Source organism: Natator depressus, chromosome 3 (genome assembly GCF_965152275.1).
Source record: "Natator depressus isolate rNatDep1 chromosome 3, rNatDep2.hap1, whole genome shotgun sequence".
Taxonomy (NCBI): domain Eukaryota; kingdom Metazoa; phylum Chordata; order Testudines; family Cheloniidae; genus Natator; species Natator depressus.
The window spans coordinates 195,966,588-195,993,540 of record NC_134236.1 but is presented as its reverse complement, the minus strand read 5'-3'; the positions used below and the strand labels follow the sequence as shown (position 1 = coordinate 195,993,540).

The window sequence follows — 26,953 nt, the reverse complement described above, 5'->3', positions numbered from 1 at the left end:
GAGCAGGTACATATGCACATGAATAATGAAAAGAAAAGCTTCAATCTTCCTTTGAATGATTTCTAAATTTATTCTTAACACTTTAAAAACTACCTGGGAGAGCTGCTTCTAAGGACAGTCGCTACTTTCATACCATCATAGGCCTACAATCAAATTGGAAGAACTGCGCTAATGAGAAGCTGGCTTTAAAGCTCTTCCTAAAGCTCTGATACTAAGGAAGCTGTTGCAAGCTCATCACTAGAATCTAACAATTGTCTTTTAATAATCACTTTGAACTGACATCTAATCAGTAGCTTTGTCAGCCTTTTGTACTTGGGTTCACTGGCATGAAAGTCAACCAGAAAAAGGCAACTTTTATTTACCACACTTGACTTTGATTACCACATTTTTTTTTATACAGTACTCATCTTCTCAATTTGCCTGTAAATAATGTGAACTAGGTTACCTCACATAACAAACAGATTGGAGTTGGGATGTTAAACACCTGGCCCATTTAATGCACTTGCATAGTCTGCATTGTATATTCAAATATCTAGAAAGTGCAGGATAATGGTGTTAATCTATCTTTGTAAAGTGCTTTGAGATCTACGAACCTAAATCTTGTCACTATATAAACTGGAGTGTAGTTCTTCGTGTTTAGGAGAAGAAAAACAGTGGATGTTGCAAATGGGAGATACTGGGAAAATGGGTGGGGGGAAGTAATGCTTGGAGTGTAGTGACATTTCCTTAGCCAATCCCTCCTAAAGGGAATACATCTAGCCAACCAACTAAGCAACTACATTCTACTGAAAACACATTTTGCAATCAAAATGGAAACAGACACATTAATTGAAACATCTTTTCCATTTTGGTTTCTTTACCAGTTTAAAAAAAAATAATCCCCAAACTGTCTACATTTCTTGTAGTTTTTATCAAAAATAGGATAATACTATATATCCTTATTTACAGAAGTCTAATTGCATGAAAGGAAAAATTCACACTAACTTTTAACAACAAAATTTATCAACAAAATTTTTGGCTGTTTCAGTTAAGGCAGATTTAATCAAGCAAAGTTGGCTCTAAAGTGAAGTTACAGTCATTAAGCAACTGAACAATTAATTTAGAGTTTTACCCTAAACAGGTCTCTGATGAAACAATTAATGGACGGCAAATAGAACATTTATTGCGAAAGCCCAGAATTTAAATCTACCATAGGTAATTTTGAATATATAATTAGTCTCTCTCAGTTCTCTAAAAGAAAAGAGAATTCTCTGTGCAAACTTACCAGCAGTTAATTCAAAATAGACACAAGGGACATGGATATCCTGTGTTACATTAAAAAATCCAATGCCAAAAGCCTCTGAATTATAAATATGTAGACTGGTCAAAGGTTACAAGAGTACTCTTTGGATAATTTAAGTCACATTTTCCTATCAGTGAATGCACTGAAAAAGTTTTGAACTTCTGAGGACCGGAACACATTAAGGTACATATAAACTTCAAGTAACTTTAACGATGATCCTGTTTTGTCGTTAACAACCATGACTTTAATTTGAGGCTGTCTGGACCCTTTTCATTCAAACGGTCCCAACATGTGACGAGGACCTATGCAGATCACAACCTTCTGCGTCTCCTTCTCTCAAAACACAGGTTCTCTCACAAATGCCACCCACTCACCCAAGCCAAAAAGAGAAGTCTCGCATGAAGTTTCCAAAGATATTCTGGCCCTGGTTGGGTTGAAAAATGCCACAAAAATCCTCATACTACTTCAGTAATTTTGCTTCCTGTTTTGGCTGGAACCAGAAAGAACAGAAGTATATGAAAATTACATTCAACTGTTACTTAACTACCAGGGGTTCCTGAAAAAGAATGCGTTTGCCAAATGTTGCTATCATCAAATGTGGGGAAAACTTCCTTGACCAAAGCCAGTTAAGGTAAGCCAATTAAGCCAATTAAAATAAGCGTGTTTAATTAAGATGAACTATTATCAGCAGGAGAAAAAAAACTTTTGTAGTGATAATCAAGATGGCCCATTTAGACAAGTAGACACACCTGTCAAAGTTTTTTTTTCTCCTGCTGATAATAGCTCATATTAATTAATTAGCCTCTTACAGTTTGTATGGCCAGGTGTGCCTTCCTGGGTTCCAAGAGGTTTGCATTCGGGTGGTGGCAGCATCTATCTATCCAAGGTCAGAGAGAAGCGGTAACCTTGGGAGTTTAATACAAGCCTGGAGTGGCCAGTATTAATTTTTTTGAATCCTTGCGGACCCCCACCTTCTGCACTTGAAGTGCCAGAGTGGGGAATCAGCCTTGACAATGTTTAACTCATTTTGAAGTTGAATAGTGGAAAATCATACCTGTAAGAGAAGTTCCACTTGGAGAGTCTTCATATGTTTCAGAATACAGAGCCATGGCCAAATCTTGCAACCAGTTACAAACTGGTTCTGATGCAAAGTGAGGAAGCCACAAGGACATCTCAGCTGCTGATGATTCAAGGAATAATTCTTGTGGACAAACTGTTGAATTTAGCCTGACATGGGAGTTTGCTTAAGGTACATGATGCCTTAATCCGTAAAAGTTTTTAATTTGATGCTGTCTGGTTAATTCCAAAAAAAATAAGAAAAACCTAAACTTTGCCTCTGCTCGAAAGAAGCTGTTGCTGCTCACCAGAGATGAGATACTAATTGAATCTGATTAGTCATCAGGGTCTGTCCTGTCCTTGATAGAAGTTGTCCAGGAAATGATGACAGAAGTCAGTCTGTTCAAGATAACAAACGCTACTGGAATGTAACCAGCTGAATATCATTTATGAAGAGTGACCAGATTTTGTCATCCACCAGAAGAAAATACCTACTTCTGGTCTGCATATGACAGGGGTGGGAAAACTTTTTGGCCTGAGGGCTGCATCAGGTTTCTGATATTGTATGGAGGGCCGGTTAGGGGAGACTGTGCCTCCCCAAACAGCCAGGCATGGCCCAGCCCCCATCCCTTATCCGACCCCCCTTGCTTCTTGCCCCCTGACAGCCCCCCCGGGACTCCTGCCCCATCCACCCCCTGCTTTCTGTCCCCTGCTCGACCCTGGTCCCTCTGCTCCTAACTGCCTCCCGCCGCCCCATCCAACCCCGCCCCCCTTCCTGACTGCCCCCCCAGGACCCCTGTCCCATCCAACCACCCCTTCTGCTTGACCACCCTCAGGCCCCCTGCCCCTGACTGCCCCCTGCCGCCCCATCCAACCCCCCACCTCCTTCCAGACTGCCCCCCCGGAACCCCTGCCCCCATTCAACCACCCTGTTCCCCGCCCTCTGACCGCCCCGACCCCCACCCACGAACTCCCCTGCCTTCTATCCAAGCCCACTCCCTGCCTCCTTACTGCGCTGCCTGGAGCACCGGTGGCTGGCGGGGCGGCTGTACCAGGACAGGGACAGGCAGCCATGCCACGCAGCACAGAGCACCGGGTCAGGCCGGAGTCTGCAGCTGCGCTGCCCAAGGAGCTCGCAGCCCCACCGCCCAGAGCATTGCGCCAGTGGAGCAAGGGGGAACAGCAGGGGAGGGGCCAGGAGCTCAGGGGCCAGGCACAACAGTCCCGCAGGCCATAGTTTGCCCACCTCTGGCATATGACCTTGAAAAATCCAAGTTCAATATTCATGCAGAACATTGTTATGGTGTAACACACAGCTGTGGCTGTATCCAATAAACTCAGTATAGAGACTCTGAAAAGAACGTAACATTTATGTTTTTCAGGGAGACAATTCAATCTCTCTTCTAAAAATCTTTCATTAGAATCATAGGACTGGGAAGGGACCTCGAAAGGTCATCTAGTCCAGCCCCCTGCACTCAAGGCAGGATTAAGTATTATCTAGCATCCCTGACAGGTGTTTCTCCAACCTGCTCTTAAAAATCCCCAATGATGGAGATTCCACAACCTCCCTAGGCAATTTATTCCAGTGCTTAACCACTCTGACAGTTAGAAAGTTTTTCCTAATGTCCAACCTAAACAGCCCTTGCTGCAATTTAAGCGCATTGCTTCTTGTCCTATCCTCAGAGGTTAAGAAGAACATTTTTTCTCCCTCCTCCTTGTAACAACCTTTTATGTACTTGAAAACTGTTATGTCCCCCCTCAGTCTTCTCTTTTCCAGACTAAAGAGACCCAATTTTTTCAATTTTCCCTCATAGGTCATGTTTTCTAGACCTTTAATCATTTTGGTTGCTCTTCTCTGGACTTTCTCCAATTTGTCCACATCTTTCCTGAAATGTGGCACCCAGAACTGGACACAGTAATCCAGTTGAGGCCTAATCAGCACGGAGTAGAGCGGAAGAATTACTTCTCATGTCTTGCTTACAACACTCTTGCTAATACATCCCAGAATGATGTTTGCTTTTTTTGCAACAGGGTTACCCTGTTGACTCATATTTAGCTTGTGATCCACTATGACCCCCAGATCCGTTTCCGCAGTACTCCTTCCTAGGTAGTCATTTCCCATTTTGTATGTGTGCAACTGATTGGTCCTTCCTAAGTGGAGTACTTTGCATTTGTCCTTACTGCATTTCATCCTATTTACTTCAGACCATTTCTCCAGTTTGTCCCGATCATTTTGAATTTTAATGCTATCCTCCAAAGCACTTGCAACCCCTCCCAGCTTGGTATAATCAACAAACTTTATAAGTGTACTCTGTATGCCATTATCTGAATCATTGATGAAGATATTGAACAGAACCTGACTCAGAACTGATTCCTGCAGGACCCCACTCGTTATGCCCTTCCAGCATGACTGTGAACCTCTGATAACTACTCTCTGGGAATGATTTTCTAACCAGTTATGCATCCACCTTATAGTAGCTCCATCTAGGTTGTATTTCCCTAGTTTGTTTATGAGACGGTCATATTAACTCTAGATTACTTATATCAAATGACAAGATAAGGTCATATAAAGGTTTTGATGTGTATCATCTCCCAAGGCTCAAGAGGAGATTGTGACGTATTATGAGATGCAATATCATCAATATGTTGAAGACTACCAACTCTAGGATTCTTCTTCATTGGATTCAGGCATTGTTATTTCCTTGCTCTCCCTGGCTGCAGCAGATGTATGGAGGTGGATGAAAGCCAGCTGTCTTAGAGTGAATATGGATAAGGAGAAGCTGATGACTGATGGCATGAGCAACTGGAGGCATATATCTGTCGATCATCAAGATACTGTAGTCAGTCTTTAGTTTCGTTGCATTTCCTTGCCAGAAATGCCTAGTTTTATGTTCAGCTGACCAAAGTAATGCATCATTTGCCATGGCCATCCATTCATTATTCACCTTCCGGTGCGGCTACTGAAATGTTCTCTATCTGGGATTAATCTTGAAGACCACATGAAAGTTTCAACTAGTGTAAAGTATAGAAGCCAATGCTTTTAGAGAATTGGTAGTTGATAGTACATTACACCAACATGTTCCTCACTGCCAGTTTGCTTCCAGGTCTAATTCACGTTGCTGTGATTATTAAAAAAGCCTTACTGATCCTGGAGTCAGTTATTGCGAAAACAGCCTCTGTCACTCTCTTCTGCCAAGGTAGCTGCAGTAAGCGGAGGTACCTCAGGTGTTAGTTCACAGCACAGCAGTCAGAGAAGCCAACAGCAAAGCACTGTCAGTAGCAGGGGCAAAGCTTCAGACTACACTGTCATTGGTAATCCAACATATTGTACTTTTACAGTGTGTTACCACAAATCTTTGATCAGGCTTTTCCTGACAGTGGGTATTAGTATCCCGTTAGACATTGGCTTCTTTAGTATCGCTAGATTGGGTTCTTTCTTGCTGGGGATTACTGAGTAATGTGGGAATATGTACAGTATGTACAGGGAAATAGTGTATTTATTTATGTAAATAGTGTCCAGATATTATGATAGCTGAACTATATGTAGTTAATAAACAAGGTTTAAATGGCTTAATTTAACTAATAAATTAAAATGTTAGAGACTATTTGTATGAGTATATCTAAAGTTATAAATACTATATAACTCAGGTCAAAACCCATCATTTTAAACAGCAGTTAGAATATTTAGATGTACATGTATAAGCATTGCAATAAAATAAACAAAGGCAAGAGATTAAGTTACTGTGTGGGCCACAAAATATGGAAGCTAATTCCAGCATGGAGAATGGAATATAACCATAGATTTAATAATATGAAAAGCATTTAAAACTACTCTAGAAGAACCTAAACCAGGAAACACATTACATTTTGAAACTGGATTGTTGGGTAGTAGCCCTTCAAAAGTCAGTGGAAAGAGATGTTTGTGTTTCACAAAATGCTGTGGTATGTAGAAAAAGATTTATTAAAAATAAGAATCAGAAGGTTCAGAGCAGGATACAATTTTCTTTGTTTTCTTTTTGTTCTGTTTAAACAGCACTTATTGTCATTTAAACTTAAATGTAATGGCTCCAACTCTGTACTGACTTGCATCCATCCCTGTGCAACCCCATTAGCTATAACAGGGTTGCAGAGTGGTGTACATTAGTACAAAATCTGGTGTCTCCCCCCTCCCCCCCGCCCAAATACGCTATACTATAATGATGAATGAGTTATCGATGAAATACATAATCCTCACAGGTGCCCTGTAAAATAGCTAGAAGGATTTGGCAGTTGGAACTGTGTACTGTATGCACACCACAACAAGAGGAAATGAAAAGTATCAGAAACATTGTTATGCTACAATCAAACTTAATTCTAATACTAGCTCAGAGAGGAAAAAAAGTAAACTCAAAACAAGTTAGATTACAAATAAAGCTCAATGAAGCCTAAAGAGCGCTTGCCTCTTCATCCCCAGATATTCCGATACAGTAATTAAGATAAAATATTGCAAATCTTCAACTAATGAACTGAGTTTATAGTAGGCAATCTTCTTTAAAATCTTACGCTGTGTAGAGACCATCTGTCTACACTGAACGCTTACTTCACCTCATCCACCACCTTTTCCTCCTTAAATAAATTATACCTCCTATGAACAAAACTAAAGATGCCTTTTTTTTAAGACAAGAAGGATTTTTTTGATAAGCATGTTTCATTACTTTGCAATCTACTGCTGCCATCTCCTGTGGTAAATGAAGCAGCAAGTAACTTCACGCTTACAAATAGTCTATTTAACTTCTGCCATATGGGAATGGTTCCTATTGGTCAGACAGACAGAACTATGTCTAAATACATTCTCAAAAGTTTGTTAAAAAATTACCATTACCTCTAAGTGACTCCGCCGTTCCGCGATCACTCTTTCATCCTTGTTTCCAAACAGCTTCTTTGGAGGGAATTCTAAAGTTGCAAGCTGTAACAGATGTAAGATAATTAATTGGTACTGTAAATGATAAGCTAAACTGAAAAAAATTCTCTTTAAAACACAAAGCGATCAGAGAGAGGAAAATGACAAATATTCACAAGTTACAGTATGTGTCATTAGGTCCAACCCCATTATGCCGTTCTACTGATGTTAATATAATGCAATCTGTACTAAAACAATAGGATTCTACTGTCACAAGTGAATAACGGCAAAGCAAATATAGGAATTTGAATGTCTCCATCTACCAACATAAAAATCAAAAGTTTGTAAACTGAATCTGCATATTACACTAGCGGCAAAGAAGAGAATATGAACTGCTCAGGAATTTTGTAGATTTCAAAGATCAGAATCATCTGTTAAAATCATTGTAAGTTTATCTCTGATTGTGTTACCATCTATTTCATTTGCTTTTGTTTATGATAGCTATATTGTTTCCATCATTAAATCTAAGAGCTTTTACTGAAGGCATGCTCTGCAGATAGTTACGCTGGGCTTCAGGTGACCCTAGGTTAGTGGAAGCTTGATACTAAAAGTCACCGCAGGTGAGCATAAAGACAAGTTAACCTATGATCAGGGTATTTTACTGAATGACCAGGCTAACTTTAGAGTGTCCAAACAGAATCCACATGAGTAAGGTAAAAGCTTATGTATCACACTGAAAATGAAAACTACCAATAGCATAGTTTTATTCTCAAAAATGACTATATAAAGATGTCTGTTACCTATGCAATAGGTGCACTCCATGTAGATGTTCAGAATTATATCTGGTTACGTCACTACTTTTTAATTCTGTAGGAACTGCAGAAGCCAGCTCAGCTGAGAGAGAGTGAATAGGATTCTATTCCCTTCTTGTGCATGAAATGCAATTGTTAATTTCCAGTCCATCAGTTATATCTGCTCAGACTCACAGAATAGGTTACACGCAATAGGTTTACACAAGCGTCATGGAACGGGTAATTTGGCCCATAAAGTCTTATTTCTGGTAATGATGCAAAGGAGGAAAAAAAACCACCATTACTCTTAAAGCTTAAGTGCAGACTGCAGGGATGGCAGTGAAAGATATCTTTACTGTATCAATGACCATGTCAAATGAGGAAATCATTGAGACACAAACACGCAACCGCACATTGTTAGAGTCAGTGTTCAGAGTGGTTTCAGAGTAGCAGCCGTGTCAGTCTGTACCCGCAAAAAGAACAGCAGTACTTGTGGCACCTTAGAGAAATTGTGGCACAAATTTATTTGAGCATAAGCTTTCGTGAGCGACAGCTTGTTAGTCTTGTTGGTCTCTAAGGTGCCACAAGTACTCCTTTTCTTTTTGTTCAGAGTGGGGCACTTCCAAAAGCAATTGCCTCTTTCCGCACAAATTCAAATTGGCTGCCTGAGGATGTCAAGAGAGAACAAAATAAAAGAAATGTTGCCTATTATATAAGTATATTTTAGGGCTGTAAGGAGTTTATGCTTGTGTACAATACGCAGAAGCACAGTATATTAAATTACAAGCTTTATTTTTGCCTTTGAACATAAACACTCAATGTAGAGGAGTTCTTCAGCTATCTCCAGTTTTTCAGCAATAATTCTTCAACCCTATTCTCTTGTTAAACCCTGACCTGGATAATTTAGAGATGTTACATTTAGTTCCTGTCTAGACATCTTCAAGTGAGTAATCTGAAGTGGTGCACCGGGAGCAGTGGTGGAGAGTCTCTTTACTACATCAACCTCTTTTTCCTCAAAATTATATTCCTCGGCTTTCCCCCATCATTTTCTTTTCATCTACTTGCTTCCAAATGCTTAGAGAATTAGCAGCATGTTGCCTAAAATTGTATAAAGGCAATTATGTCCTTGGTAATAATTCTCATTGTATTAATCACTTTTTTTTAGTTAATCTATACAGCGATATTGGTGGACAGCAAAATCTCACCCTTGAAGAAGTTATGCTGTATTAGGCATCACTGCATTATGTGACCACTAGGTATAATGGCCAGACAAATATAAATATATGCTTTATTTTTTTAAAACATATTTCGCTGTATGTTTGGGGATTGTTTCCTTCTAAATAAAGTGAGTTTACACAAATATAAAGGTTAGGGTTGCCACTTTCAAGATTTGTCCTGTAGAGTCAAAACATATTGTATTGGCTCCATGCAGGGGGGTTTTCCCTACCTAAATTCTATTTGAGATTTAATAATCTTGCTGGATATACGACTGACTGAGGAAAAGCAGCATTATTCCACCAAAGTGTGGGATGGACAGCAATCCTAAAAATAGTTTTGTAACGCATAAGCTTTCAGAACCTATTTTAGGAGAAAAATCTCTGTTGACTTCTATGGAGCCATTAGGTTCTCTAAGATCATCTTGATCAGGCTAAAGTAGACAAGGGTACCTTAGGGACTCGCACAGTTTAACCATTGCATAGCTCTGGAATCACTGTGCTATACAAATCTTTGCAACCAGGCAAGCAATGATGAATTCAATATATTGGAGATGGGCCTCAGCCAAACAAATCCACTCTGAAATTTTTGGAGATTCACAATATGAAACACGACTCAGATCAGAATTTCATGGCTGTCCAAAAGCTAGGATCTGAACACCTGGAACTTGGGGAAAAGGGTATGTGTCAGAATCTGGATCCAGATCAGAACACTGAGGCTCAGGCCTATCTTTAGTATACAAATGACATACTGTGAGGATCTTGCATCCTAAAAGGCACACTAGATCTAAATTATGCAGCACTGACCATCCTACCCCATTCACCATCCCTCTAATCCAGGTCATTCAGTACAACACTGTTTTATTAATTTATTTTGATATTAAACTCAATTGATTTTATTTTACATTGACCCAGATTTTAAATGTGTTGCAAACACTTGTCATATCTGTGTCGGTATACTAACAACTAGTAACCTCACTGTATGAGCTACCTGGAGGCTTTGGCATCCAGGTAAGTGACAGCTGGAGGTTTTGGCATTTGGGTAGGGAACAGCTGGTGCTTTTTTCTCCCCAAGATGATGTGGGAGATGGTTTTGGTTTGTGGTTTCCAGGTGGCAAGCTTTTGGTACTAGGGAGCACATACAACATGTCGTCCCTTCCACTTTTGGGGAAAGGGTTAAATTTGGAAGGGATGTGTGTGAATTTTTTCTTCCCCACTACAGCAATTCTTGAGAGCCATTAATTATCCCACTCCACCTCAATATCTGTCAAAACAGCCAACAATGACACACAAAAGCATGCATATTAACTTGATGTTCCTGCTAAAATGATAGGCAGTGAACGTTAATATTGATTACATTTCAACAGTAACTTCTACAATGAAAAGCATTGGAAGTTACTGTTGAAAGGTAATCAATATTGACATTTACGGCTTATAAGTTTAGCAGAAACAGTGCCAGTCTTCATTACCAACAGCCCACTGAAACAAAAGGGAGACATTCAAACCACTTAGAACTCATGTTTCAGACTGGCTGCAGACTCAGGCAGATATCAAGCCATCAGTTAATATCCAATTCACATTCTGAAGGTCATCTTTGCAATCATGAGGGCTAGAAACCCTTTTCTTAGATTACACAAGTGGAAACAAATTTGTTAACAATTATGAAGAATTGTAAACATTCTTTGTAATTATGTGGTAGAGTATATAATGCTTATATATTGCTGGTAGTGGTCTTCTTACAGCTGCCATAATTTGTGCAACCGATTAAGGTAAAAAGGGGAGGATCTTTTGCATTTTTGTGGGGAAAAAATCATTAATTGTAAGAGGTTCTACTAAATATGTGATGTATAAACACACGACAGCAATTCCTATATCAGAACGGTGACTGTTATAACAAAAAAAGAAAAAGCCCAGGAATACGAACATACCAAGCCATAATTTTGTACAAGCAGCTTCGGTTCTGATGTGTAGTTCAACGTGAAGTTCAGAATCAATTAAAAGAAAACTTCACTCAATTCAGCAACCTGACAGTTCAAAAGTTAAAAAGCATGTGTCTCTACAGGCATAAACTAGGAAATGTATCTGAAACTAGGAAGTTTTAAAAATATTACTGGTATTTGAGCTACTAATGGTAGCAACATTTTAATCCATACAGTGAAATTGTCACTGGCAATGTGGGAAGCCTTTAAGAAACTGTCAAGCAGCTGCAAATTGTATTACATTTGCCAGAGATTATCACCCTCCTGATATTTATACAATCACTGAAATTCACTTGTTCATGGACTCCAATGCACAGGGATGTCTGAGGGGGGTAGATTATGTATATGGATCTCTGTCTCAGCTAAAACAAGTATATAGTATCCAGAGCGGATACAAAATCATTCCTTTGAAAAATCAACTGACCTTTCACTTACCCTCTCATCCAGCTGAGCTCCCAGGCAGTCACACCTTAGCTATTAGGACCAACTTTTCTCATTAACATAATTTAAAACAATGTTACACATTAAGACAGCAGCACAAGTGTTCTAATTTCTTACTGGTCTAGGTTTCTTCTTGCATGACTTTTTCCCTCCTTTGCTGCAGTGGTGAAAATGTTTGCCAGCAGTTCTACAGTTTGGATGTTTTGTCATTTTCTTGGGCTGCTTGAGGTGGTGATGTGTTTTCTGTAGGGCAAATTAACAAACCCATTCCCTGCTTGATAGGAATAGTAAGTTAGAGTGATTTCCTGAAGGGAAGCGCCTACATGTGGTGAACAAGGTTTCTACTTTTTATTTTGACTGCAGAGGCATTTCTCTACCATACTTAATTATACTATCATCCTGAAACAAATTTTGTTACACACACATGCACATGCGAAGAGCTAAAATACTCAGAGCTCTTCTGGCTGAACTTCAAAGAAAATGGTGAATTAAATAATCCAAGGAAATATCAGATAGGAGATTGTATATCAGTGCTCTTTTAATGTGTGTTAGCATATGTGATGGGGCCTCTGGGTTGCTGGGTTGGTAGGGTTTAAGGTGGTCCAGCAGGCCAATTAAAACCCTGAGTAGACCTAGAGGAGGAGCCAGGAAGCAGGACACTAATTAGGAGTAAGCTCGGCTGAGCAGGAGCAGGTGGGGCCAGCATATAGCCAGGTTGTTGACTATTGCAAGGGCAGAGAAAGTCTGCAAGGAAGAAAGACTGTCACTCCCGAGTGGAAGGTGTTGGAGGATGGCAAACCCAGAGAGGGAAGAATTCAGTAAGGTAGAAAGAAGCCCAGGGAAACTGCAGCAAGGATTAAGAGAAATAGACCTTGGCTTCATGTTATAGGCTACCTGGGCTGAAACCCAGTGCAAAGGACAGATCTCGGTTCCCCACCAGCCACTTGGTAGTGTAGTACAGGGGCTCTCAAAATGGGGGTCATGAGATTATTACATGGGGGGGTCATGAGAGTATTACATGGGGGGGTTGCGAGCTGTTAGCCTCCACCCCAAACCACACTTTGCCTCCAGCATTTATAATAGTGTTATACATAAAAAAGCGTTTTTAATTTATAAGGGGGGGGGGTTGCACTCAGAAACTTGCTGTGTGAAAGGTGTCACCAGTACAAAAGTTTGAGAACCGCTGGTGTAGTAGGAAGCGAGAGTCTGAAGCATGGCCAGGTGCAAGACTTGAGCCCTGAACAAAAGTCAGCAAAAGTTATGCTATGAGCAAAAGTCATGTCCTGTCAAAAAGCAGATGCCTGCCGGTACATGAACTTGGCACAAGTACCAGCAGCATTGCTAAAACACATTGAATACGTAAACATGTTCCAGCAGATCAGCATAAGGACACCCCAAGCCAGCACAAGATGATTTGTCTGAAACATCAGGAGAAAGGTACAAGGGGAGGTAACAAACATGTCACGAAACACGTAAGGTGGTACCTAAATTGTTTATCCCAGATTGTTTGTCTCAATCTATAAATGTTGAGATACCTCGCCCTAACTCTCTTCCGGCCTAGAGGGGAGCGGAAAGTCCCGCCGCTCACTGAATTGGTCCATTCTAACACGCATACATGTGCTATGTAATTGCAGACATTGATCCATGGAGCTAGGACTGTGCTTCATTGACAATAAATCTGTCCCAGCGCCTTCGTCACTGAACTGACTCTATGGTCTCTTCGGGCAGTTCAGCCGAGGTCTGCTGGGCTGTAGCTCATGAAAGCTTATGCTCAAATAAATTGGTTAGTCTCTAAGGTGCCACAAGTACTCCTTTTCTTTTTGCGAATACAGACTAACACGGCTGTTACTCTGAAACCTGTTTTATATCCTGTTTGCTAAACACGCTGCTGCCACCTGTACTTTGATAACTTAACAACGTTTCTTAATCTCCCTCAGCTCAGGTCTCCCTCCCTTCCTAGGGTGCTCTCCCATCCTCCCCCTTCTGTTCACTTTCTCTGTTTTAAAAGTTAAAAGTTCTAGTTATTACAGAAACCTCCATCGCTGAAAGAGAGGAAGCACCTGAAAACACTAACTTTCTTGAAGATATGGTTGCCAAGCAACAGAAATGCACACACTGCTTCTAATCCTAACCACTGACTAATATTTAAAACATGGGTTTTCCCTAATTCCATATAGCAGAGTTTTTAAAATAAATAGTAATATAAAGTAACGGACAATGTCTTAAATTACTGACTTAATACAACAAGTGTGCAAATAACAGTATGAATTTTTCTCAATTCTTATTAAAAGTTTTAAATAAAAAGGTAATAATTTGCTTATTTAATTATTTAACTCCTTTGTTTACTTGTCTGTTTTCTAAAATGCATTGCTTTAATAATTAAGCTCTTAATGCCTTATATTGTTATGAATACAATTCTGGAGCCATTCGTCTTTAATTGTAAGTTTGTCCTGTGTTGTATGTTGTGTGTCACGTGATTACTTTTCTGTTTTAATTTTGTTGCAACAAAAGTCGACTTTTTAAATATGTAAGTGGTACCACACTATTTTAATATTATGGTTGGGGTATAACCATTACAATATCAATTAATTTTTTGCAAAGCTCAAAAAGGCCTCACTTATACGTGTATGTACTTATATTTTTGCCTAAACAAATAATGCAATTGCAAAAATAATTCTATTTTATTAATCACACTTTTTTTTATTAAAAATGTAAGGGGAACCTCAACATTAATGCAAAGCTAATATTCACAAAATGTCAATTTCTTGTTTGGGTTTTGTAAACTTGTTTTCACCTTTATTAAATATTGAAATACAGTTATAAGTAAGACCCTACTTGAATTGTGGGATGATTGTCAAAAATTGCGACTGAGTTACAATTGAAGACTATCATAATTCACACTCACAAGAATTAAGGTTTCACCATAACCATGAATTGGACATTTCCTAGTTTTCTACTGCTTGACTTTGCAACCTTAGTAACATTCATTTAACATTTTTGTATGTAGTTTCCTAAGCACGATGTTGCTTTTTTTCTTCTTCTTCTTAAGAAAAAAGGCAAAAATTGTTGGATCATGCAAGACCTCCATGTTTTGGGAACTGAACCCAATATTTAGTCATCAAGATTGTGGTGGAAGACAAACTCCAACTCCCTGAAGTATGATCTACTGCAGTGGTGCCCAAATTGTTCCGCTCGTGTGCCCCCTTTACCAGTAATGGAATGTGTCCACACTCCCCCTGGGCCAGGAACAGAGTTGACAGCTGGGCCAGGGCTGGGGGAGGAGCCGGAGCAGAGCTGGGTTGCAGAACGGGGCTGGGTGGCACTCCCTCCCTGCCCCCCTTTGGGGACTGGCCAGGGCCCTGCTGTGCCTCCCCCTCAATGTTCCTCTGTGCTCCCCTAGGGGGCATGCTCCACAGTTTGGAGACCACTGCTCTAGTGGAAACCTTGGGGAAACTCTTGCCCTCTGTATGTTTTTTCCTAGTATGGTAATTATTTGGGCTTAAATTCATAATATTCCCATTACAAATACACTACCAGGATCAGATCAGTCTGTTAGTCGTGTATTCAGTTCCCATTGACTTCACTGAAATGGATAGGATAATGAGGCGCCTGGAGCGCTACACTTACACAACACATTACCATTTGACTAATGTGCCTCACTTAAGTTCAGAGATAAGAACTCTCTGTAGCAGTTTTAACAGTTCATCCAGAAACTATCTGCCTGTTGCATACAAGCTCATCTAAGTGACATCTGGCTGCATTTATGAAACTTCCTTCTCTTGTGTGACTGACTAATGCTGTAAATTTCAGCCACCCTTGCCTTTGAGAAATGCTAATAATGAAAACTCAAAGGACAGGAATAATTCTTTCTGCTGAACAAACTTGCATTCCTTAGTACTCAATATTAATGGCAGATCCCAGGTTTAAAAAACAGATGTCGTGGAGAAATATACCTGCAAACAAATAAGCAGTACTTCTCTAAGTCTGATTTGTTGCAGGCATAAAGCAGCAAATCTTCAGAATAAACTAGGCTTATTATTGAGAGATATAAAAGAGCTTTCTACATTGCTTAGAATGATAAAAAAGGAAACATTCAAAATAAAGAACCTATAAGCTAAAACCTTTATTTTTAAATGTAGATAGCCTGCACATATATTTAAATTTATGTTTAATCTTTAAACAGATGATAAAGCTGGCTGCTTAAACACAAGATTAAATACACCCCAGGAGACCTCATACAACTAATCTCCACAAACCATCAACTCTCATCTGTCTATGCAAAAGTGAAACTCAAAAGATAGTAAGCTCTCCTAGCTGGACAGCTATATTATGAAAAGATGGACTCTCAGCAAAACACTTGGGAGCAGAAGGAGTTTGGAGCCAAAGGGGAACAAGCAACTGTGGAGAACAGAGGGCACCCGTGCTGGTGACTCTCTACTTTATTATGAGTCTTGCAATATTTTTCTTAAGGTCTCAGATCCTAGAGTCAAATGAACATATATGAGAATCTCCACCTGTGACACATGGCCAGAAAGCGTTAAGCATCCTGTAGGATAAATGATGCAAATTCAACCTTTAGGGATATATTGGTAGATAATGTTTGTGTTTTTGTGTGTTTACATATATGTGATTAGAGGTTGACAATGTAATCAAACAGGTCCTGTCTATGCTGTATTCTGTTAATTCAGAGATCAAAAGGAGATCTTAACATTTAAATGAATTGTAAATATAGGGATATCACTGTAGTGCTTTCTCTTTGAAGTATATAGCAGATCACCTACAAATGGTGGAAAACAGCTGGAGATTTTACAATCTTTTGAGTTTCACCTTTGCATAGACAGATGAGAGTTAATGGTTTGTTGAAATTAGTTGAATGAGGTCTTATGGTGTGTATTTAATCTTGTGTTGAAGCAGCCAACTTTATAATCTGTTTAAAGATTGAATATAAATTTAAATATATGTGTAGGCTATCTAAATTTAAAGCACCATTTAAAAATAAGGTTTTTAGCTTATAGCTTGATGCTTAGGAAATAGGTCTACTTCAAAGTCTGGATGATTGCCTATTGTTCGCCTAAGGACTCCCAGCTGTCAAGAGAAGGCCTGGAACTGTATAAAAAAACCCTTGGGTCCTGATCCTTTTTATCTCAGATCTGCTTGATGCTTTATGCAGGGGAAGGTTGAGTCATAAGACTGAGATCTCCAGTCCAATCTGGATCACTCTGAATATGAACACTGGACTATGACCTATGGACTAATTCTGAAAGAACTCTTTGCAACTACAAAGCTCACCACCTCTACTATAAAACTGATCTCAGAATGGTACTCATGTCTATATGTATACTGATCTTTTAACCAATACGCTGTCTTTTCTTTTTTTTAATAAATTTTTGTTTAGTTAATAAGAATTGGCTGTAAGCATGCATTTGGGTAAGATCTGAAATAGTCATTAACTTGGGAGGTAATGTGTCCGATCCTCTGGAATTGGCACACCTTTCTTATATGATGAATAAGATTTCTCATCATATCTGACTTGAGTGTCTGGGTGGAAGCTCAAGGCTAGGTTGCTATAAGGGAACTGTGTTATTTTGGCTTCTGTGCAACCAGTAAGGTATTGTAGAAGGTGTTTTGTGCTGTCTTGGTAAATCTTAAGCATTAGAATATCCACCAGCTTTGGGGATTGTCTGCCCCATTCTTTGCAGTTTGCCTTAACTGAGTAATCTCAGTGCGGCCTCCTAGGACCCCGGTCACACCACCTCATTCATTTTATTTTATTTTACTTTTATAGCTATAGATATATAAAAATAAAGATTCTAGACCTCGTGGTTTCAGAGACAGCTTTGGAAGTGTGACCCAAATGCGCCCTACAAGTTCAAAAGCCTAAAAGCAAAGAAAAAGTTCCCAAGATTTTTCTTATTTAAAATCTTCTGATTTTTAAAGCAAGTTCATAATTTTTGGGGGCCTGACTCATGATATTTGAGCATTTGGGGTTGGCAATATTGGGACATAAGTCAATTTCACAAGCGTCATGACTACTGAGTCATTGCTAGCGCAATGTATATTACAATAATTCTAGAGTAACAGGTATTACACAGTCAATTTAACATAATGGTGTCAGCCCATTTGTAAAGGATTTGCTAATCCAGCCAGGTAAGGAGGCGACACAAAGCTATAATCGCTTGAAAACATCCTTGCCAAGCTGCTTCATCCTCAGCACACACACAGAGCCCATCTCACAAGAACGCATTACTGTTGAGAAATCTTTGAGTTCAGTAAGACAACACAACTAGAAGAGAGACTAGACACACTTAAATAAGCAAATAAAAACCCCTACCATATTAAATCATTAACAAATTTGTGTTGGTTAACAGTTTGCCTGACTATTAGTGTTAATGATATGATTATTTATTCCACATAAAATTACATTATAACTGGAGTTAAAGTTGAGTACATATCAGACACCTATACTTAAAAACATTACAGGGCTATTGTATTTCTCTCCAACACAAGCATAACAAACCTAGGAAATCCAGTATTACGTTTAAACATAAAAGAAATGCAAACAGTATGAAAATACACAACTGAGGCACGCAAACAACCTTAACTCCACCCAGGTGGTGACACCATGGACTAACCAGACAATTACGATCAGTACATAATATCTATAGTTCCATAGAAAAAACTGACTTTTAAAGACACAGATTGATTCTTTTATTGCTCATGGTCTCATGTCCATTTTACAGATTGAAACCGACATTCAGAGATAGTCTGCTCTAGTGCCCACTGAAGTCAGTAGGAGACTTTCTGTTCATTTTAATGGGTGCTAAATCACTCAGAATCTAAGTGATTTGTCCAAGGGCACACAGCAAGTCTGTGGCAGAGTCAAGAAAAGCACCAGAATCTGACTCCTAGGACTCTGTAAAATCAGGGTGGTAAACACCTTACAGGGTAATCAGATTCAAAACATAGAGAATCCCTCTAGGCAAACCCTTAAGTTACAAAAAGACACAAAAACAGGAATATACATTCCATTCAGCACAGCTTCTTTTCTCAGCCATTAAACAAAAGAAAATCTAACGCATTTCTAGCTAGATAACTTACTAACTTAACAGAAGTTGTAAGGCTGCATTCCTGATCTGTTCCCGGCAAAAGCATCACACAGACAGACCAATCCTTTGTTCCCCCCTCCCCCTCCAGATTTGAAAGTATCTTGTCCTCTCATTGGTCATTTGGGTCAGGTGCCAGCTTGGTTACCTTGGCTTCTTAACCCTTTACAGGTGAAAGGGTTTTGCCTCTGGCCAGGAGGGATTTTATAGCACTGTATACAGAAAGGTGGTTACCCTTCCCTTTATATTTATGACACACCTCAATATATTTCACTCAAGACCTCGTTTCTCTTTATTTTTATATTAAGCCACAAAAGATTGTAGTCTACTGATTTTCTCACGCAGAGGTTTTAATAACTTTTACTGTAATCTTTTGCTTTGGGCTTTGTAGAGGGGTAGACATTCTTGGGAGGCAAAACTGCCTTCTCTATGCTGCAGAGACAGGTGATGAAGAATTCACTTGATTGATTTTGTATTTACTTTACAGCAATCCAGACCTCGTTCTCAGAACAGTGAAAGTGAGATCTCACTGCTGATACAAAACTAAATATTCTCCAATTTACAAACAATAAATGGTGTTCTCAGCTCCAGAGCGCCTAAGAAATTAGTCCTCTTCCTTAGCTACCCTTATTTATTTAAAGAAGGAAATGCTATACTGTTCCCCAGGGCCCAAATCTGAGAGTTGAGGACAGAAAAGTTTCTCTCACGCTGGATGAACTAACATTCACAAGAAAATTATTTAACCTGAATGGAATAAGGGACATGTGAGTTTTGATCAAAAGGGAAGTTTTTAATCTAATACACACTGGAAGACATATTCAAAAACCATGACTGTTCAAATCTGACTAGGATACATTTATTCAAGCCTATGGGCTACTCTAATAAAAGATAGCCACAGCCATCATTTCTAAGAATCTGGTGGTGGTAGATCACTGGCTGACATAGGCTATTTAAACAGCTTTGTTTAAGGCACCTGACAAGACATTCTGCATTAAGGGTGACATCACATCATGGTCAGAAGACAAAGTAGAGCAGTTGCATTTGTCTTCTTCCCTGGCCCCACCCCCAAATCTCAGGAGCTCTCTCCCTTGTTTGATGCAGTGGGGCAGGGAGCTAATCCTCTAAATGGTCTGGGACGGGCTGAGAGAGCTTTCTAGTAGTAGATCAAAGAGCTGTGAGAAAACCCAGAGGTAGGGGGCTGGGGGAAGGAATGCCTGTAATTTAGAACCATCTGACGTCCCCATCAGCGGTCTCCCTATACTTTCATCTATTTCTTTTTCAGGGAAGGCTGAGTGGAGAGCAGAAGTTGCCCCCTCATCCCTTTTTGCGTTGTGTAGCGAGGTTCCATGGCCTCCCTCCGAGACTGATGGGGAAGAGCCTGGACACACAAACCCACCCCACCAGATGACGAGGGGCAGGACAGGACGTATAAAAGGTGGGCCCTGCAGCTCAGTAGGGCTGGAGCTGCTAGACAAGACAGACGCTTCCCACCCGCTGCTGGAGCAGGAGCCTGAAGACGGCCCCTGCAGGGCTGAGGACTCACCAGAGCTGCCAGCTGACCAGGACACCGAGGAGCTGCTGGGACTGCTGCTGGCAGTGTACCACAGGGAGAAGGAGGACGACCCCGAAATAGATACACCACAAGGGGTGAAAAGAAAGTAGCCCAGGGATACCAGATGACAGTCAGGTTGTGTTGTTGCCTGAATCCAGGTCAGCGTGTTTTGGCTGAATCCCCACTGACCCAGTGGTGGAACACGCCGCCACTGTTAGAGCCCTGGGCTGGGACCCCAGGGAGTAGGGTGGGCCTGGGTCCAACCAGGATCTTTCAGCAACAGAGAGTAGTAAGTGTGGTAATTGTCTGAATGATTTAGTTCTGTCAAGCTGAACGGCTCGTCTGACATCCACGGTGTGTAGCGTGGCCTCATGCTGGTTGCAAGGTGCTTTAGGGAAGGAGATGGTATGGGAATATTATAATCCCTTGTCTGCAGAAGTGCGCCACCACCACTGTGAGGACTTTGGAAAATACCCTGGGTGCTGAGGGAGACGCCAAAGGGTAGTACCTTGTATTGGTAATAGGCGGACCCCAGGACAAGTCCAAGGAACCGCCTGGGAGAAGGATGTACGGTGATATGGAAGTACACGTCTTGGAAGTCCAGGGCCAAGAACCAGTCCCCCTGTTCCAGTACTGGGATTACTGTTGATAAGGTGACTATCTTGAATCGTTGTAGTCTGATGAATTTGTTGAGGTTTCTCAAGTCTAGGATAGGTCTCCACATGCCAGATTTCTTTAGGATTAAAAAACAGTGGGAATAAAAATCTTCCCCATTGTGTTGAATGGGACCAGTTCTATGGCTCCCAGTCACAGAAGATGGTTTATTTCTTCTTGCAGAAGGTGTTTGTGAAAAGGGTCCCTGAGGAGGGCGGGTGAGAGAGGAATGGAATTGAATACCCACTGCTGACGATTTGTAACACCCACTTATTGAAGGTGTCAAACGGTCGCCAACTGATGGAGCAATTCGGATGGTTGCAGCATCTGGATTAGGGGAAGGCATCTCGGGGCCTCAACCAAATCTTCAAAATTGTTCTTTGGAGGCAGATGGGTGGGGTGTAGTCACCTCTGTTGATGTCTGGAGGAGGTCTCTGGATCGTAATGCCATTGAAGGGTCAAATGTGGAGGTCGAGATCTTAGGTTTGGTTGATATCTACCTTGTCTTCTCCTCAGTGCTGGTGTGGAGATGCCGCATGAACACAGCGTGAATGAAGGGATTCATCAGTGTGCTCAGCAAAGAGTTTAGATCCTTCAAACAGCAGATCTTCCATAGTGATCTACGCTTCCCTGAGGGACGCTGAAAGGTGCAGCCATCAGGCTTATCTCATCACCAGAGATGTTGTGATGGATTGGGCTGCTGTATCTGTGACATCCAGAGAGGCTTGTAGTGCTGTACAAGAAGCTGTCCTTCCGTCATCAGCGCCTAGAACTGCTCTTTTTTGTCCTCTGGGAGATGTTGAATGAATTCAGTGAATAGTGCATATGATTGTATTTAACTAGAAGTGCCTCATAATTTGCAATGCAAAACTGGAGTAGCAGCTGAGGAATATGCTTTGCAACCGAAAAGATCTAGTCTCTTCCAGTCTGTGTCATATGGGGTTGCTTTGGAGTGGTGTCGTCGTCCTTTCTCATGCACCACATTGACCATGAGGGAGTTGGGAGTAGGATGGGAGAATAGGAATTCCATTTCCTTTATGGGGACATAGTACTTTTTGTCTGCTCACTTACAGGTAGGTGGAATTGATGCTGGGGTCTGCCAGATTAGCTTGGCTGAGTCCAGCAAGGCCTCGTTGATCAGGAGTGCTATTTTTGCTGACTTAGAGGTCAGCAAGGTATTGAGAGACTTATGCTGTTGCTCTCTAACTTCATGTAGTGGGATCTGGAGGGAGTCTGAAATCCTGAGGAACAGTTCTTGAAACTGTTTAAAATCATCAGCCACTGTTGGAGGTGGAGGCTTTGTGGACTGTCTGAATTCCAAACCTGACTGTTTCCTCCTATGGGATCTATGCCCCTTTCTGGGGTAGTCCCCCCGTCTCAGGGGAGGGAAAGGCTGCCCAAATGTGCACTGCCACTGCTGTTGAACACAATAATGGCATCTTTGCATCACCAGTGCTTACATCCCCAAGGAATGAAAGGTAGAGCTAGGGTCCTTGAAGGAGTGCAGAGTCTTGTCGGTTATATCTGAGAATGTCACCTGGCCATGGAAGGGTAAATCCTCAATGGCATGCTGGACGTGGGGGCAATGCCCGAATTTTGCAGCTAAGACGACCTCCTCACAGTCACTGCAGAGGCCATTACTCTTGCAGAAGTATCCACAACATCCACCATGGACTCCAAAGCTGTCCTAGCCAACAAACAGCCTTCGGTGACAAATGCCTGAAATTCCTCCCTTGAGGCCTCTGGCAATTGGTCTGCAAATTTGAACATAGCTGTCCAGTAGACAAAGTTGTACTTGGACAACAACGCTTGCTGATTAGCAATTTGCATCTACAAGGAAAAGGAGATATAAAAGTCTTCCTGCACATCATCTCCATGTACTTAGAGTCCTTCTCCTTGGGAGTGCATTTAAACTTGCGTTGTCGGGTTCTATCATTCACCATGGTTACAACCAAGGAGTTTGGGGCCAGATGGGAATAAAAACCTTCAAATCCCTGCACAGGAATGAAGTAGCGGTTTTCTATGTGGTCAGCTGCAGGGAATACTAAAATCAGTGTGCTCGAGAGGACCTTAGTAGGCTAGAGGAGCACAGACTCTCACAGGGGAAGATGACTGCAGGATATCCTCCAATTTGTGGGTGTCCTCCTGCAGGAACTCTGCTTGAATACCCAGGGAGGCAGCCACAAGCCGCAACAGGTCTTGGCACCCCTTGAAATCCTCCTTTACCAAAGGGATGGAAGAGCCTGGCATCGTAGAACAGTCCAGGGATGAGGATGAGGCAGTTAAGTGGGCGCAAGCCAGTCCTGCTGCAGGACTCACTGACCCAGGTGTGACAACTCTGGAAACTCCTTGAGGGGGAAGCCTCACCATTACCTGGATATGCAGTGGATCCAGATCAACCAGGTCAATGCTGCAGACCTGGCCAGTGATCTTGGCCTTGAGTAGGATGAAGAACTGGAGTTCCATGACCCAGGATCATCTCATGGATTCTATGGTGGCCCCTGGTATAGTCAGGACATTAGTGACCACTAGGCACCGGGCCAAGGGCCTCTTCATGACCACGAGACGCGCGCCAATCCTGGTACCCATAGCACTCAAGCAATGGAGAGCGGAAAGAGGAAGAACCTGACTTGGACACCAAGGAGTCCCGGGCTTTGAGGATAGCAGTGGGGCTACCCCTGATGGTGCAAGCACCCAGTCCAACTCATCCAGAGCCCTGAATGATGAGGGGGCTGGCAGTGACAGTAGAAACGGTACTGTGAGCACCGAATATGCCTTCATCACTTCTGGTGCTGGGAGTGGTGTTGACCCCGAAGTCGGCATCATCTCCAAAGTAAACAACAGTGCTGAAGTAGAAGGCGGTGACTGCCACCACAGGAACACTGGCAGCACCAGCAGAAGGTGTACCAAAGTTCCTGGAGCTGAGGGGGTCCCTTGTGTTGAGCCCAGACATTGGCCCTGTCAAGGTTCCTCCCCCACTCTGAACTCTAGGGTACAGATGTGGGGACCTGCATGAAAACCTCCTAAGCTTACTTTTACCAGCTTAGGTTAAAACTTCCCCAAGGTACAAATTAATTTTATCCTTTGTCCTTGGAATATCCACTGCCACCACCAAACTCTAACCGGGTTTACTGGGAAACGTAGCTTGGACACATCTTTCCCACCAAAATCCTCCCAACCCTTGCACCCCACTTCCTGGGAAAGGTTTGGTAAAAATCCTCACCAATTTGCATAGGTGACCACAGACCCAAACCCTTGGATCTGAGAACAATGAAAAAGCATTCAGTTTTCTTACAAGAAGACTTTTAATAAAAATGGAAGTAATTAGAAATAAGAAATCCCCCCTGTAAAATCAGGATGGTAGATACCTTACAGGGTAATTAGATTCAAAACATAGAGAATCCCTCTAGGCAAAACCTTAAGTTCCAAATAGACACACAGACAGACAGAGTCATTCTATTCAGCACAATTCTTTTCTCAGCCATTTAAAGAAATCATAATCTAACGCATACCTAGCTAGATTACTTACTAAAAGTTCTAAGACTCCATTCCTTCTATTCGCGGCAAAAGCAGCATATCAACAGACAGAGACAGACCCTTTGTTTCTCTCCCTCCTCCCAGCTTTTGAAAGTATCTTGTCTCCTCATTGGTCATTTTGGTCAGGTGCCAGCGAGGTTACCTTTAGCTTCTTAACCCTTTACAGGTGAGAGGATTTTTCCTCTGGCCAGGAGGGATTTTAAAGGGGTTTACCCTTCCCTTTATATTTATGACAGGCCCATTTCCACTGAGCATGGAAGGGAAGCACTGGAGTCCGACGCCAACAGACCTATAGGTTCAGCAGCCCAGCCAGCCAACAGGACTATAAAGGACACAGCCCTGGAAAGTCCTGGCCCAAGGGAGAGGTCAAGACAGAAAGGCAGAGGAGGTCCACGGCTGGCTGATACACCACAGGTGTGGAAGTAGCCGGTGCTGGTGTTGCCCTCATTTGTACTGGTATCAACGGACGCCACAGGGCCAGAATCAGAGTCAACAGTACAGGGTCTCTGACCTCCCTGTATGGTGCCAGGAAGTGACTGATAGGACCCACTCCATCCTATGCACTAGCATTCATCGTGTACCGATTCATGCTTCTTCTGGGGGAGGGAGATGAGTCCTGACAGTACCTGCGGTGGCCTTGGTCAATCTTATATGACCTTTTTTTGGCGCACTCAGTGGGGAATGACTCCTCCATCTCTTCAGCGAGGTGCCAGCTCCAGGACACGAAGCAGCAGCACTGTCCATACGCAAGGGTGACCTCCATTCTGATGACGTCCTCGGTGCTGAAGCAGGCCACGTGGCCTGTTCGAGCAGTGCTGCTTCAGACAAAGATCTCTCACTGCTTGAGTCCATTTTGTGAATGATCTGCAAATCGAACATCGCTCCCTGATGTGGGCTTCGCTTAGACACAGCGAGCACCGTATGTTGGGACTGCCCCCTCGCATGATGTACAATGGTTAAGCCCTGGTGTAGGTATCACCAGAGAAAACTTATACAACTAACTACCACCAAGTCTAACTATACTAGGGATACTAATTAACTATATACATATTGAGAACAAAGTCAATAAACAGAGGAATGTGAGGTAAAATCCTACAGAGCTCTGACTCCAGCAATGGACGGTAAGGAGGAACTGAGAGGGGGCAGTTGGTGCGATCTCATATAGCCAGGGGAGGGGCTATGGCCATGAGCACTGCCTATCTACAGGTACTGTTAGGCAAAATTCTGTGGCTCCAAAGTGCTCGGTGTACACACATTTAAGTGGAATACATGGCAGCATCTTCTCAAAGAAGATTATTCTAATATACCATGGATGGAGGACAGCTTCCTCTCTAGATTGATGTGGTTTAGGTGGGATAAAACAGGAAGATGGTTAACATGGAAGCCCCTATTTGGGTGCTGAGGGGTCTGAAGATGGCACAGGCTTCCTTGGTACAAAGTGAGTGCTTAGAGTCTCTGTTGGAGTGGTCATACTTAGATGACACTGCAGGTAGCTTCAGTGCCAAGGATGATTTCAGTACCAAGGATGATTTAGGTACTGTGGTAAGTCTGGAAGAACTTGAAGTCTTTGATGAGCTCTCAGTACTGGAGAAGCTTGGAGACTCAGTGGTACCCTGTCTGGGACATGAGGTATCAGAAATTGTCAGTTTTGATAGTGCCCTAACCGTCTTTGATGGAGGCTCTCTGTGAGGACACTAGAAGTCCTTTTCCTGGGAACCTTATCAGTACCCTATGTACTCTTACCCCACTCACTGAGTTGCTCATGGTATATGAAGTTGATGGGGAGCTTGGAGACTGATATACAGGTGGTTATCTGGGCCTGGACTGCTCCATTGTAAGATGCAGCTCACAGCAGGAGTTTGCCTGGGAGTTCGCCTGAAATGAGCCCAGTGAGGCTTACATCTTGCAAACGTCTCTGAGGAAGCTCATAGTAGGTAGGTGATATGGAAGGGGGGGGTTCAGCTGTTGTGACCTGCACTGGATGTGCCATGTTTGTCTTTCTTCCACAGGACAGAAGCGGCTTTGTCTGTACAAAGTGCAAGCTGGTCTCCATATTGGAAGAGAAGATTGAAGGTCTGGAACAACAGATAACGACCCTGCGTTGCATACGAGAAACTGAGGATTTTCTGGACAAAACACAGGATAGGCTTCTAGGGGCACAAAGCTCTAAAGATATAGAGCAGGTTGCACAGAGGAGCCAAGAGGCCAGTGAAGAAGCTTGGCAACATGTGACCTCCAGAAGAGGTAAGCGGAATGTCCGGGTTCCAGTAACACAGACACAGGTAACCAACCGCTTTCATGTTCTCTCCACAGGTACCATTGCGGAGAGTGGACCAGATGATATGTCTGGGGGGAGAAAGCAGAAGGAGACTCCGCTGGTTGGAAGGCATGAGATGCGATGTCCTGAGGTTGGGGGTTCCACGACCACCACTCCCAAGAGGAGAAGGCGGGTGGTGGTGGTCGGG

At 42.0% G+C, this 26,953-nt stretch overlaps 2 protein-coding genes across 4 annotated transcripts in view; one reads left to right on the top strand and one right to left on the bottom strand.

The window, feature by feature from the left end:
* KIF16B (kinesin family member 16B) overlaps positions 1–26,953 on the bottom strand; it is a 274,972-nt gene that overhangs the window by 48,174 nt on the left and 199,845 nt on the right. For all 3 annotated transcript variants that reach the window (XM_074949615.1, XM_074949617.1, XM_074949616.1), the window contains one exon: positions 7,200–7,283. In XM_074949615.1, the coding sequence (XP_074805716.1) occupies positions 7,200–7,283 (84 nt within the window). The remainder of the gene's footprint in view (positions 1–7,199; positions 7,284–26,953) is intronic.
* The window catches only part of MACROD2 (mono-ADP ribosylhydrolase 2), a 1,526,954-nt gene that overhangs the window by 1,444,394 nt on the left and 55,607 nt on the right, over positions 1–26,953 (top strand). The gene's annotated exons all lie outside the window — the stretch shown is intronic.